This window comes from Eretmochelys imbricata, chromosome 8 (assembly GCF_965152235.1).
Source record: "Eretmochelys imbricata isolate rEreImb1 chromosome 8, rEreImb1.hap1, whole genome shotgun sequence".
NCBI lineage: Eukaryota > Metazoa > Chordata > Testudines > Cheloniidae > Eretmochelys > Eretmochelys imbricata.
The window spans coordinates 2221917-2234605 of record NC_135579.1 but is presented as its reverse complement, the minus strand read 5'-3'; the positions used below and the strand labels follow the sequence as shown (position 1 = coordinate 2234605).

The following is a 12689-nucleotide window of genomic DNA, read 5'->3' as shown; positions in this document are numbered from 1 at the left end:
AAATGTAGACAAATCAGAAGGGCTATATTTCATTCCCCTTTTTTCCTGAATACAAGTGTTAATTTCGAAGGAAATTCTACTTCAAATTAGAGTTAAAGGAGGTCATTTTGGGGGTTAAAGTACTGGACCTTGCCATCTTAATAATAGTGTTACTTTCAGTGACAGTGGATAAGTTTGCAAAGACCAGAGTTGCTATGATGAGTGTTACCTTCTCTAAAGGAAGGAAATATGATGCCCTAAACCCTGTAGCTATTCTGCACACATAGCAGCTACCTACTAATTTGGAAAATATTTGCATATTAATGAACAACATATAAACGTATAATTGTAATCTTGCCTAACACTCCCTGAAAGGATGGAAAAGCAAATGCACCCTGCATTCCCTAGGAGCCCAAAGGAAGGAGATCTGGCAGAATCAGACAAGTTGGGGTCCCCTCTCTATCCTCGCTCTGACTTCCCCGCCATTCTATGCTGGGCCACAATCACGCCCCAAACATACTACAAAAATAAAGAGAAATCACTAGAAGACTTAAGGAGAGCAGCTTAAACACAGCTAAATGAAAATAATGTACATTACTAGCTAGCCATGCATGATCTCTGTTACAACTTGTTGGTTCAAACAGATAAAAACCCTTAAATAGTTGAACATTCACTGTTCCACTACACAGCTGCGCAGCGTCTGCCTTTCAGCATTTCTGTTTGTGTACCTCGAACAAGTAAGTTGTGTCCAAGTCACTGTCTCACAGATACATATAATCTATTTATAGCCCTCTGCTTCTTTGAAGGACCAGGCATCAAAGTCTTTGATGTGCTGCATATTATTGCATCCTTTAGAACATATATCAACACAATTCAAATGATACAGCACATTATGTTTATGAACCTTTTTAATTTCCTTTTTTTGCATGGTTACATTTCAAATATATTTTGCCCATTTCCAATAATTATTTGAAACTGTTACAGCTTAGGTTGTGCAGGGAAACTTTGCACATAAGAGTCAGTTAAGGAGTTCATAATATTTGTCTCAAAGAAAGAACAGTATCTCTTGGTGGTTGCTTTTGCAGAGCCACGTCAAAGAAACATTGCCTCCATAAAGAAACAGCAGCTGGTTGGCAGGACGAGAAGGAGCCATACTTTCAAGGACCAGGAGGTAACTGTACAGGAGCTTGGATTCTTTCCAAGAAATGAATTTCCCAGGCCTAGACTATCTCTGCCTCCAATCTCTCAGGGGAACTGACAAATTGCCCCACAACATCCTGTGGCAGAGAGTTATAGCACTAGGAACCACAGGATATGCATCAGATATCTGTGGGTCTCAAAACTGAATCACATGCGGGCGCAGACATGGAGTGGCAGCAAGCATGGAAAACTCAACTGCTGGTCTGTATAGCAGCCACACACTATTGAGTTATGCTAAAATGAGATGACTAACTCATGACAGCCCAATTCAAGAGTAGATTGCAGAGAAGACAGTCTTACAGTGAGACTTAAGCAGCTCAGTCTATTTCGTTTATCCAAAATAAGGTTGAGAGGTGACTATCAGTCTAGAAGAACCTACTTGAGGAAGAGGTTTCTGATAAACTCTTTAGTCTATCAGAAAACAACATCCAATGGTTAGAAGATGAAACTAGACAAATTCAGTTTAAAAATAAGGCACCAATGTTTAACAGTGAAGGTAATGAACCACTGGAACAATTTACTTACAGATGTCGCAGATTCTCCATCACTTGAAGTCTTCAAATCAAGACTGGATATCTTTCTAAAAGATGTGCTATAGCTCAACCAGAAATTATGGGTCTGACGCACAATTTACTGGGTGAGATTCTACAGCCGTGTAATGCAGGAAAGTCAGACTAGAGGATCATAGTGGTCCCTTCTCGCCTTAACATCTATGACTCTAATCCCACTAATTGAACTCCTGAAAAATAATAGAAACAAACCATTCTTTTTCCTCATATCTCACCTTAATTCTCCTTTATACCCCACTTGGACCACCAGGAACAAGTCCCTGCCAGAACCCAGCAAGATGGGTTCTTCATAACTGGCAGACACAGATATATCCCCTGCTGACCCTCCCCTCAAAAGACAGCTTCTCTGTTAGAAAAGCTGAAAGAACTTGAAGTGCAACGTCATATAGCATCTCCATGAAAGTGTAAGAATCTCCTGCATTATAAGTGTAAGAATCTCCTGCATTATTATGGCCTATAGGCACAATTCATGAAAAATTCTCAAGGCTGAAATTAATCCACATGTCTAGTTACTAGGACTAGATATAAGGCCAAAATCCATATCACTGTTCTCTACCAGCCAGCCAATAACAGCAGCAACAGGAATAGCTTCTTCTGTACTCTCTTACGCATGTTAACTAAATAATTCTTCAATGCAGTTTAAAATTTAAACACACTTACTGGGAGCCAAGTTCTTTGTAAACAATACCAAAGAATGCCTTCAAAAAAAGAGAGTTTGTGCAAGAGTTCAATAGATTAGGGAACCACAAATCAGCTCATTTATGAGCTAAGTAACCTTTTGGCAGACAGCCTCATAAATCTAGAATCAACATACTTTATCTTTAAAAAGATCAGACAAGGCTTCCCAATCAAATATAATTATCATGCAACATTTGTGTAGTTCAAGCTACTAAGTGTACATTTTGCTCTCTTGGTACGGTCAGTTACTTTGCACAATGCAGAAAATACACTGACAAATACACACATAGACATGCTGACATGCAAAAACTATCAATTTTATAAACATATAAACTCTTCACTACATTCGATGGTTATCCAAACTCTCATTCATGCCAATATATCTTCCTGTTCTAATTATCCAAACACATTTAGTGTCATTCAACCATTTCAAATATTTGTTTGAAAATAAAAATCCCAACTAGCACTGGACTCAATTTCTTTTATCCCTACGATCCGCAATGAAGGGAATCAACTATTTCCCTTGCTGGATTCTTTCAGAGAGATCTCATAGTTCACTGTTTGTAACTTAATTCACTATCATGGAAGTAGGCTCTTATCATAACTGAGCCTTTGGCTCATGATAGTCGTGACTTCCATGATGGTAAATTGGGTCATTATTGAAAGAACCAAGTGGGAGTAGCCTAATTATGCAAGGGGATGATTATTTCAACAAAATGCACTGCACGTGTCACCAGGATATTGCAGAGAGCTTAACCATAAAACATGATTAAGATAATTAAGAGTAACAGAAATTTGCCTGAAGTGGATTGGCATATAAGGGGTGCCTAGCGCAGGTCAGGAAATTGGGTGTGGCTGTTTGAGCCTTTGCCCTATTATGTCAGTGGGAATTAATTCAGTGACTGCCTGATATTGCCAACAAGTGGCTGCAATGTTTTTTCAGATCCCGCTTTTGCTGCTGTAAATGTGACCAGAGGCTTAGCCAACTGACACATTTTTATATCAAAATTTTAAAAGTAGATTTTTTTTTTAAAACATACTTACAGCAAGTTGCTATGCTAATCAAGCCCTTCACCGATGAATATCTTTTCCAAGTAGATTTGAAATCTCCGTCCTCTCCCCAATTGGAAGGGAAAGGATTCTGTTTTCCTCCTCCTCCTCTGTGGTTTACAGAAAGTTACACTGGCTTAGGTAAAGGTGTGTTTTTAAACTGATTTAACTAAATCAGTGCAAAAAAACACACACACCCCCCCCAACCCTGTGTGGACACAAACCAATTTAACCAGGGTAAACTAATTTAGTTTAAATCAGCAAGGAATCAATTTAAGATAAATCAATATAAGCCAAAATTATAGCAATTTAAGAGTATCCACAGGGTTATCTACAAATATAAACCAGATTCAAAACTGGTTTTAGCTAAACAAATGCAGCTTTGTGTAAAAGCAATGTCCTAGAATTCCTCCCAGAGCAACAATTACAAATCGGAGCAGTAACAGCACAAAGACTCAATATTTTAAAAGTAAGACGTGAAATTACTGTTGTAGAAAGAAGGAAGGAGGATGAAGGGAAGGCAAAAGGGGAAAGAAAAGTGAGACGCCATCATTCCAGTATTTAAATAGGCACCCAGCTGAGTAATGCTATAGCAAATGACCGTAAAGAAAAGCTGTTTCAGAGATATGTCATTAAGCATATTTCTCTAAAAATTGACTTATTCTGCAACTACTTTTATATTACAAACCGATTTTGTGAACTCAAATTCCTGAAAATGTTGTGAACCTTTTTTTGGCACCACGCCACCACGTGCATTAAGGACCCTGTAGTTCTTTCAGGCACCGTCAAGCAGGCACTGCCCTATTGTTCCCACCCCAACCCACCTCTCCCCCGAAGAGCAACGACTACTACTGGTAGTTTTACACTGAAGAGCAGCAAGTATATTCCTGAAATTCGCCACAAGCATCACATTAAATCAGCAAACCAAGGGCCATAGACCATATTTTCATTTGTAATCAGGCAAAAATGTAATATATAAACATCACTTGCTTACACCTACTGAACAGCCCCCCTCTACCCCCCACAAAGTTATCATCTGAGGTTCACAGGAGTTCAAATGCAACGATGGGGAACCAATCTGTAATTAAATCACATACTGTAGCCAATCACACACACCCCTTTAGAGTTGGCCCAAGAACCAGGGTCCTTTCATCTCCCAAAAAACAAAGCTAGAGCTTTGGACCAGGCTTCTACTTCTAGTTCCCTGAGTTGTGAGTAATTTATCTAGAAATTCTGTCTGCAGCACATGGATTTGTTACACATTCCAATCCACTGTCGGTGCTCATACTATTTTGAAGGCTTAAGACTTTAACCCAGAGTGCCATATCTGTACTGAGCTCAAGTAATAGAGTTTGAAAGCTGGCTTTTGTCAAGCTGCAGGCCATAGTTCAGAGGCAGCAACTTATTTCCCTCTTTCTAGTCTTTTATTTAGCTTCAAGCAACTAGGTTAATTTTTACATCACAATTAACCATCTTCGCTCTCCTGTTCATCTGTCAGATGCACAGCAGTACCTGATAAAACCATCCCCATTCTGGTACTCTGTTCTTCCCGTGCATTAGTAGCATTTCACCCAACTCATATGTGATACGTATCATAAATCCTTTTGAGGCTATGCAATAAACCTCATTCTGATAATTCACTAGGAGATTCTAGAAAGGGATCTCTGTACTGCTAGGATAAACAGCACCATTTTATTAGTTAGACCAAAAGGTGTTACAGCCAAAAATATACTATTGTTATTTTATTGCATTCTTAAAATTCTTGTGGCAAAATATTAATTTTAAACTATATTATCTCTGTGAGGTGTACAGACTTACCCACATAGTGCATGTTGAGGGCCAAGTACTTGTACTGGAAAAGGGGATTGTTGTTGAGGCTACTCCTTTGGATCTGCTGGAAGAAGGAGCTGACATCCCATCTGTACAAGACATCCAAGAGCATGATGCTTGGGACCCTCAGAGCCACATTTAACACTGCCTCCAACTTCTCCTTTGCAGCCATTCTGTTCCTTTTCAATGAACTTGTAGCAGACTCTAAATAGCACAAGACAGACAAAAGTAATCAAATGAATCTCACTGTACAGCCAGCCATTAGGCATCATGAATGTATGAATGGAGAACACCATGGGGCCATATATCAGTAAACAAATCAATTGAGTTAAACTCAAAAATCCAGACAGCATAGCTTTTGCTTTTTGCTATATTAAGAGGAGTTTGCTAGCTATTTTCCATAAAGACTTACTGTGCTTTTATTATTATTATTATTTTTGGACAATGCTCTTCCACTTTGAAAATGTGTTGTGAAAACTCATTAGTAAACATACTTGGGTTTTAGAGCCAAAAAAAGCAGCAGAAAAAACCTAGCGAGACCACTTGGTAGTGAATTCCCAGATTAACTTGAAATCTCTCTCTATAGCCATCTGAGATGAAGCAGCTTTTGAAATACATGCCAAGTAAAAATAGTTTTTTAAAATGTTAAACGTTAACAAATTAAGCTGTTTTTGAAACAGTTTTTACAATAACCCTTTGGGTAGTGGTATAGACATGCTGGTCTCTGAATATGAGAGAGATAAGGTGAGTAAGAGAATATCTTTTATTGAACCAATTTATGCTGGTGAGAGAGAAACCTTCAAGCTACCCAGAGCTCTTCTTCAGGTCTGGGAAAGATAATCGAGGCAGCAGCACCACTGCAGTGAAGACGCTACTGTGTTGACAGGAGAACTTCTCCCTCTCAGTGTAGTTACTCCACCCCAGATGGGAGAAGCCCCCTCGTTGACACAATGCTGTCTACACTGGGGGTAACTGCTTCGCTCAAGGCTGTGGATTTTCTACAACCCTGAGCAACACAGTTATACCAACTTAAGTCAGCCTGAGGTCTACATTACAGCTTATGTTGGCATACCTTCTGTCACTTAGGGGTGTGAATAAGCCACCCCTGTGAGTGACATAAGTTACACCAACAGAAGTGCCAGTGTGAACATAGGCTCAGGCCAGGTCTACACTGCAGACTTATGTTGGTATAACTATGTTGCACAGGGGTGTAGAAAATCCACTCCCTTGAGCGGAGCAGTTACTGATCTACCCACTGGGGCAGACACGTGCCACTTGCAGAGGCGGTTTATTATGCTGAGAGAGCTTCATCAGATGGGGCTGTAGTGTAGACCAGAACCTTTCCCAGACCTGAAGAAAAGCTCTGCATAGCTCAATAGCTTGTCTCTTTCACCAAAGGTGGTGGTCCAATAAAAGATATTACCTCACCCACCTTCTCTCTGTAATTGTGAGAGAGAGAGACAGTGGTGAGAGAGAATAAGAGATATTACCTCAACCACACTGACCCTCTAATATCCTGGGAGTAACGTGGCTACAACACTGCATTTTACAATCATGACATTTTAGGTTTGTTTCCTCCCTGCGGCTTGAAGTAATTTTAAAAGTCTAATCTTGCTTTTATTATTTGTGGCATTTGTTAACCTCTGTTTGTATACATTTATGCAAACAGCATTTCTTTTAGATTAACATCAGTAAGGCAGCTCCATCCTGATTATACTAATGTAATTCACTACAATGGCCCATTACTGTAGTACTCTGGAATTAGGGTTTGGTTTGTTTGTAAAGTGAATTTAGTGCTCATGAACTGGGCTAGATTGATAGCAGTGGAGATTGGAGGGTTTTGTTTAACTATAGAAAAGACACAGTATAAGTTTCTCTACAACAACCTGTTAATGTACCTCAGTCGAACTGGAAAGACCATATAAAGAAGAAAGAAGAAAAGAAGTACTTGTGGCACCTTAGAGGCTAACAAATTTATCTGAGCATAAGCTTTCGTGAGCTACAGCTCAGCATCCAATGAAGTGAGCTGTAGCTCATGAAAGCTTATGCTCAAGAAAATTTGTTAGTCTCTAAGGTGCTACAAGTACTCCTTTTCTTTTTGCGAATACAGACTAACACGGCTGCTACTCTGAAACATATAAAGAAGTGAATAGGTTCAGTCTCCATGCACATTCAGATCGTGGCTTTCAGCTAAGACTTTTAGCTGGTGCCAATTGTAATGGTTTGCATGAGGACGACACCTGTCCATTGTAGGAATGGCAATAAGGCAATGCATTTCACACAGACCACCAGGAAATCAATAACCATTTTCAGTTCACTCCCACCCTGGACCTATTTTCAGGTGAGTGGATTTGGAGAGGCGCTGGGAGAAGCAGGCTAGAAGGGGAGGCTAAAAAACAATTTTTTTCAGGCATCTGTGTGTTAAGCATGCTCCAATTTTGTTGTTTTCAGGCTCAATCGCTACTTGAGGAACCTTTATTACCAAGTCATCGTTTATTGAGAAAGAGAGAGAGAACAGGGCCTGTGGAGAGATGATGCAACATGAGCATCTGTGATTTCAAACCCAGCAGTGGGAAACTGTTTAAGCAAGTGGAAACTATCACTGTTGGAGATTTGTGTCCCAAACCAGGCTCAAAGGGTTGAATGCCTCAAATATCAGAAGAACATTTCAGAAGAACTGTACTCTGTCCAATACTCTGAACAATTTGCAGAAGCAAAAGATGCCTTTCACTTTGAAAAAGCTGTGAAATGCATTTCAAAACTATGAGTAATTACTATTGGTATTTTTGAGACTACCACGATTGGCTATAAAAATAATAAAATCATTTGTACCAAGGCAATATGGAAGCCCAGCACAAAACTAAACCAGACTATTCTGCTGAAATATTAATGTTCTCCAGTATTGTTAAATTGTAATTACAGCAAGGTGGAAAATGGTTTAAGGTACCTTACTTTGGGATGCTGCTCATTGCAAATTTAGGTTTTATTTTTTTTTTACTCACAAATGCTCGCCACTACTGGATGGCTATGAAATGCAGAAGTTTAAATAAAAAAAATACTGGAATTACATTTCAGTGCCATAATACTGGACAACATTAACTTTTGTGCAGAGGACTGGCACAAGGGATACGAACCACTTTAAGGGCTTGTCTTCACTACGGAGCTAAATCGGCACTGCTGTAATGGATGTAGTGGTATTGATTCAGTGGGTCTAGTGAAGACACGCTCAACCAATGGAAGAGAGCTCTCCCATTGATTTCTGTACTCCACCTTAACGAGAGGCAGAAGCAGTGTTGGCGAGAGAGTGTCTCCCATCGACATAGCGTAGTGTGGATCCTGCAGTAAGTAGACATAAGCTACATCGACTTGAGTTACTCTACTAACGTTACTCAAATTGCATAGCTTAGATCGACCAGCCGCAGTAGTGCAGACCTGGCCTAAGTCTCACATAAGCCCTCAAAGATAAGATACTGTAAAAAATCATAATTCATGGTCAAGTTTTGCAGGTGGGAGGAAAGAGTGCATTAAGACTTGCACAAGGCATAGGGACACAAGTGTTTTCAGCTCTAGAAGAGTTAAAGCAATCAGAAGCCAATACTGTCCACCAATGGTAGCCCACCTTCCACAGCTCTCAAGAAGTGTAATTATTTTTATATAGCACTTGATCCAAAAAAAAAAAAAAAAAAAAAAAAGGCCAAAAACAAGTAGTCCTAACAAATTTGCAAGGTGGCCTATCAGTCTGATCTCAGTAAATCATGCGTTGTAGGGCTTTTTCAATTTTATAAATTCAGACTGATTTTTGTATACAATTCCCACTCTTCCCACTATTTTAACAGAACTGTAAACTCCAAACAGCACATCTTTCCACCTCATACAAAAACAGTAACAGCCATACACCAAACTGCCCACACAATATCTTTCTAAGAAGCATTACACAATAGCATGTAAGAAGAATTTAAAAGACAGTCAAAACAATATAAGCATCCTAAAATATGAATAGGCAAAACCACTGCCCAAGCCACTAAAACACTGTTCTGACTGCACAAAACACCCCTGCAAATAATTTACATATATTTTTGCTGTGGTATAAATTAAAAAGAGCTTTATGTATTAAAATATTATTTTAAAGAAAACAATTTTGGATGCAGGCTGAATATATAGAAGAAAATTTTAGTCAGATTGATTTGAAATTGCAAGCCTATACTCAGAAAAAGTGTCAAGATAAATAGATCTAGTTTAAGAGCTTATGTGAAAAAAAGTTAAAGGTACTGTGAATTTTAAGTAGCTTTTTCCAAGTCTTGTTTTTTCCAAATACATAAATTCACCAGCCCTTATGGGGGCCAAACTATCTACAGATTTTTTAAAAGCAGTTAAGGTACATCTTGACAACCATGTTGAGCTACAAGTTCATATTATTTGTTGCTTAAAAACAAACAAACAAAAACAAACCCATGAGGCTGACAACATGGACTTTATTAAAAAGCTCTTACATATCCCAGAGCCATATCTGACCAATCAGCTGTATGGCACAATATCTACATACGAAGAACAAGAAAAATTAAGTTTTATTTAAGGGCCCTATTTAGTACTCCTTACTCACCACAAACTCAAGCAGAACTTACCTGCTTTCCCAAACACAGGCTAAATGGGGCCATGAATAACTCAGTTAATTGGCACGATTTGGGCAAGCTTGCTTTTCCCTTCTAAATTCACAAACCTATACTTGGGAGCTTAAGTGAGCTGTACAGCAGAACCTCAGAGTTACGAAACCAGAGTTACAAAACTGACCAGTGAACCACACACCTAATTTGGAACCGGAAGTACGCAATCCAGTGGCAGCAGAGACCAAAAAAAGCAAATACAGTATAGTACAGTGTTAAATGTAAACTACTAAAAATATAAAGGGAAAGTAGCATTTGTCTTTTGCATAATAGTTTCAAAGCTGTATTAAGTCAATGTTCAGTTGTAAACTTTTGAAAGAATCATAACATTTTATTCAGAGTTACGAACAACCTCCATTCCAGAGGTGTTTGTAACTGAGGTTCTACTGTATTTGTGTCTTAACGGTACAGCGTAAAATTTCTAAACCTAGTTTTTAAAAACAACTTTGACAACTGTAACATGGTGCAACTGGTAGGCAATATATTAGAGAAAGTGGCTACACTGGAAAATCATAGCAAATCTTGTCACTGCATAACAAGAGACACAAGGTGGGTGAGGTAATATATTTTATTAGACCAGCTTCTGTTGGTGAAAGAGACAAGACTGCATAACAAAACATCCAATATTCATGAGATACCCTTTTAAATTATGTCTACTAGAAATCTGCAAGCTTTAAAGCCTAATGCAACTGCTGCCAAGTTTCAATACAATGTGCTACACGTGAGCAAAGTCCATTATTCTAAACTCTTGATATGTGACAAAAATCTTAAAATACATTATTTTGATTGGGCAAAAAAACATTAAACCTTTATATGATTAGAAAAAAGTCAATATGAGCAGCTGGATGCTCACCTCTTCTGAAAAACCAGGCCAGTCATTTAAGGGTATGTCTACATTTCAAAATTGGGAGTGAGCATGCTAAAAATAGTTGTATTGTGGAGGCTCCAGCTAGTCATGTGACTTCAAACCCACCCTACATCCTAGGTTCTAGCTTAGGTGTCTAGCTGGAACATCCAGATGTTTTTAACATGTCTGTCTACCTGGGCTGGGAGGTTCACTCTCAGCTGTAGAATAGACAAACCCTAAGTGGCCAAAAGTTGACTTAAGAGCCTAACTTAAGACACACCATTTTGAAAAACACGGCCAGTGCATTTATTACAAGTGCAGGTCATGCCAATTTCAGAATAGATAAAATACTGCTGAAAAGAATACAGTACCAGCAAACTTTTGATTAAAAACTGACAAACTCTCACACTTTCCCCTGAATAGGTTTATTTCTAAGGCTTTGTCTACACACAAAGCTGCACAAAAATGCAATCTGCATGCATGTACTCATAGGTTTAAATCTGACTTACATTAGCTTGCATCAATAAATGTACAGGCACGACCTAAATCAATATAACCAGTTTTACATCAATATACGAGTCCACATATCCAAAATTCACGCTGGTTTAATTCAGCACATTTAAGCTAACCCGATACAATTTCTTCATGTAGACAAGCCCTAAATACAATGCTTAGTGAGTAGTTACAGAAACACACTAAAGGTGGAATATTTTCAAAAACACTCAGTGCTGGCTTAACTGCTCCCACTGAAGACAATGGTAAAAAAATACCACTGACTTCAGTGAGAGCAGTTAGTCCAACTCCTAGTGTATTTGAAAATCCTTCCCCAAGGGCCCCAACCTGCAATACACTCTGTGCTCCAGTCTCTCACTGGCTACTATGGGCAGAAAAGGCACTCAGCACCTCACAAGCTCATGTCTTGAACATCTGCAAGAAATCTGCAGAGAAATCTGCCAGAAACTGAAAAGGGACATAGGTCCAAATTCTGCTCTTATACTTGTGAAACCCTACTGATTTTGGATGCATGGGTGTAAGATCAGAATTTGGTCCATAGGCTGCACTTACACTGGGGAAAAAAAACAAACATTATTTTATAAGAATATTGCTATGCAAAGCTTTGATTTTTTTTGAACTAAACTTAACATAAGAACTGCCATACTGGGTCAGACCAAAGGTCCATCCAGCCCAGTATCCTGTCTACTGACAGTGGCCAATGCCAGGTGCCGCAGAGGGAGTGAACCTAACAGGTAAGGATCAAGTGATCTCTCTTCTGCCATCCATCTCCACCCTCTGACAAACAGAGGCTAGGGACACCATTCCTTACCCATCCTGGCTAATAGCCATTAATGGACTTAACCTCCGTGAATTTATGCAGTTCTCTTTTAAACTCTGTTATAGTCGTAGCCTTCACAACCTCCTCAAGCAAGAAGTTCCACAGGTTGACCGAGCACTGTGTGAAGAAGAACTTCCTTTTATTTGTTTTAAACCTGCTGCCCATTAATTTAATTTGGTGGCCCCTAGTTCTTATATTATGGGAACAAGTAAATAATTTTTCCTTATTCACTTTCTCCACACCACTCATGATTTTATAGACCTCTATCACATCCCCCCTTAGTCTCCTCTTTTCCAAGTTGAAGAGTCCTAGCCTCTTTAATCTCTCCTCATATGGGACCCGTTCCAAACCCCTAATCATTTTAGTTGTCTTTTTCTGAATCTTTTCTAATGCCAGTATATCTTTTTTTGAGATGAGGGGACCACATCTGTATGCAGTATTCAAGATGTGGGCGTACCATGGATTTATATAAGGGTAATAAGATATTCTCTGTCTTATTCTCTATCCATTTTTTAATGATTCCTAACATCCTGTTTCCTTTT

General features: G+C 38.9%; 1 protein-coding gene across 1 annotated transcript in view; it reads right to left on the bottom strand.

Annotated features, from left to right (window-relative positions):
- The window catches only part of RNF145 (ring finger protein 145), a 56813-nt gene that overhangs the window by 38292 nt on the left and 5832 nt on the right, over nucleotides 1–12689 (bottom strand). The window contains exon 2 of the mRNA XM_077824527.1: nucleotides 5295–5510. Within this exon, the coding sequence (XP_077680653.1) occupies nucleotides 5295–5478 (184 nt within the window). The 5' untranslated portion in view covers nucleotides 5479–5510. The remainder of the gene's footprint in view (nucleotides 1–5294; nucleotides 5511–12689) is intronic.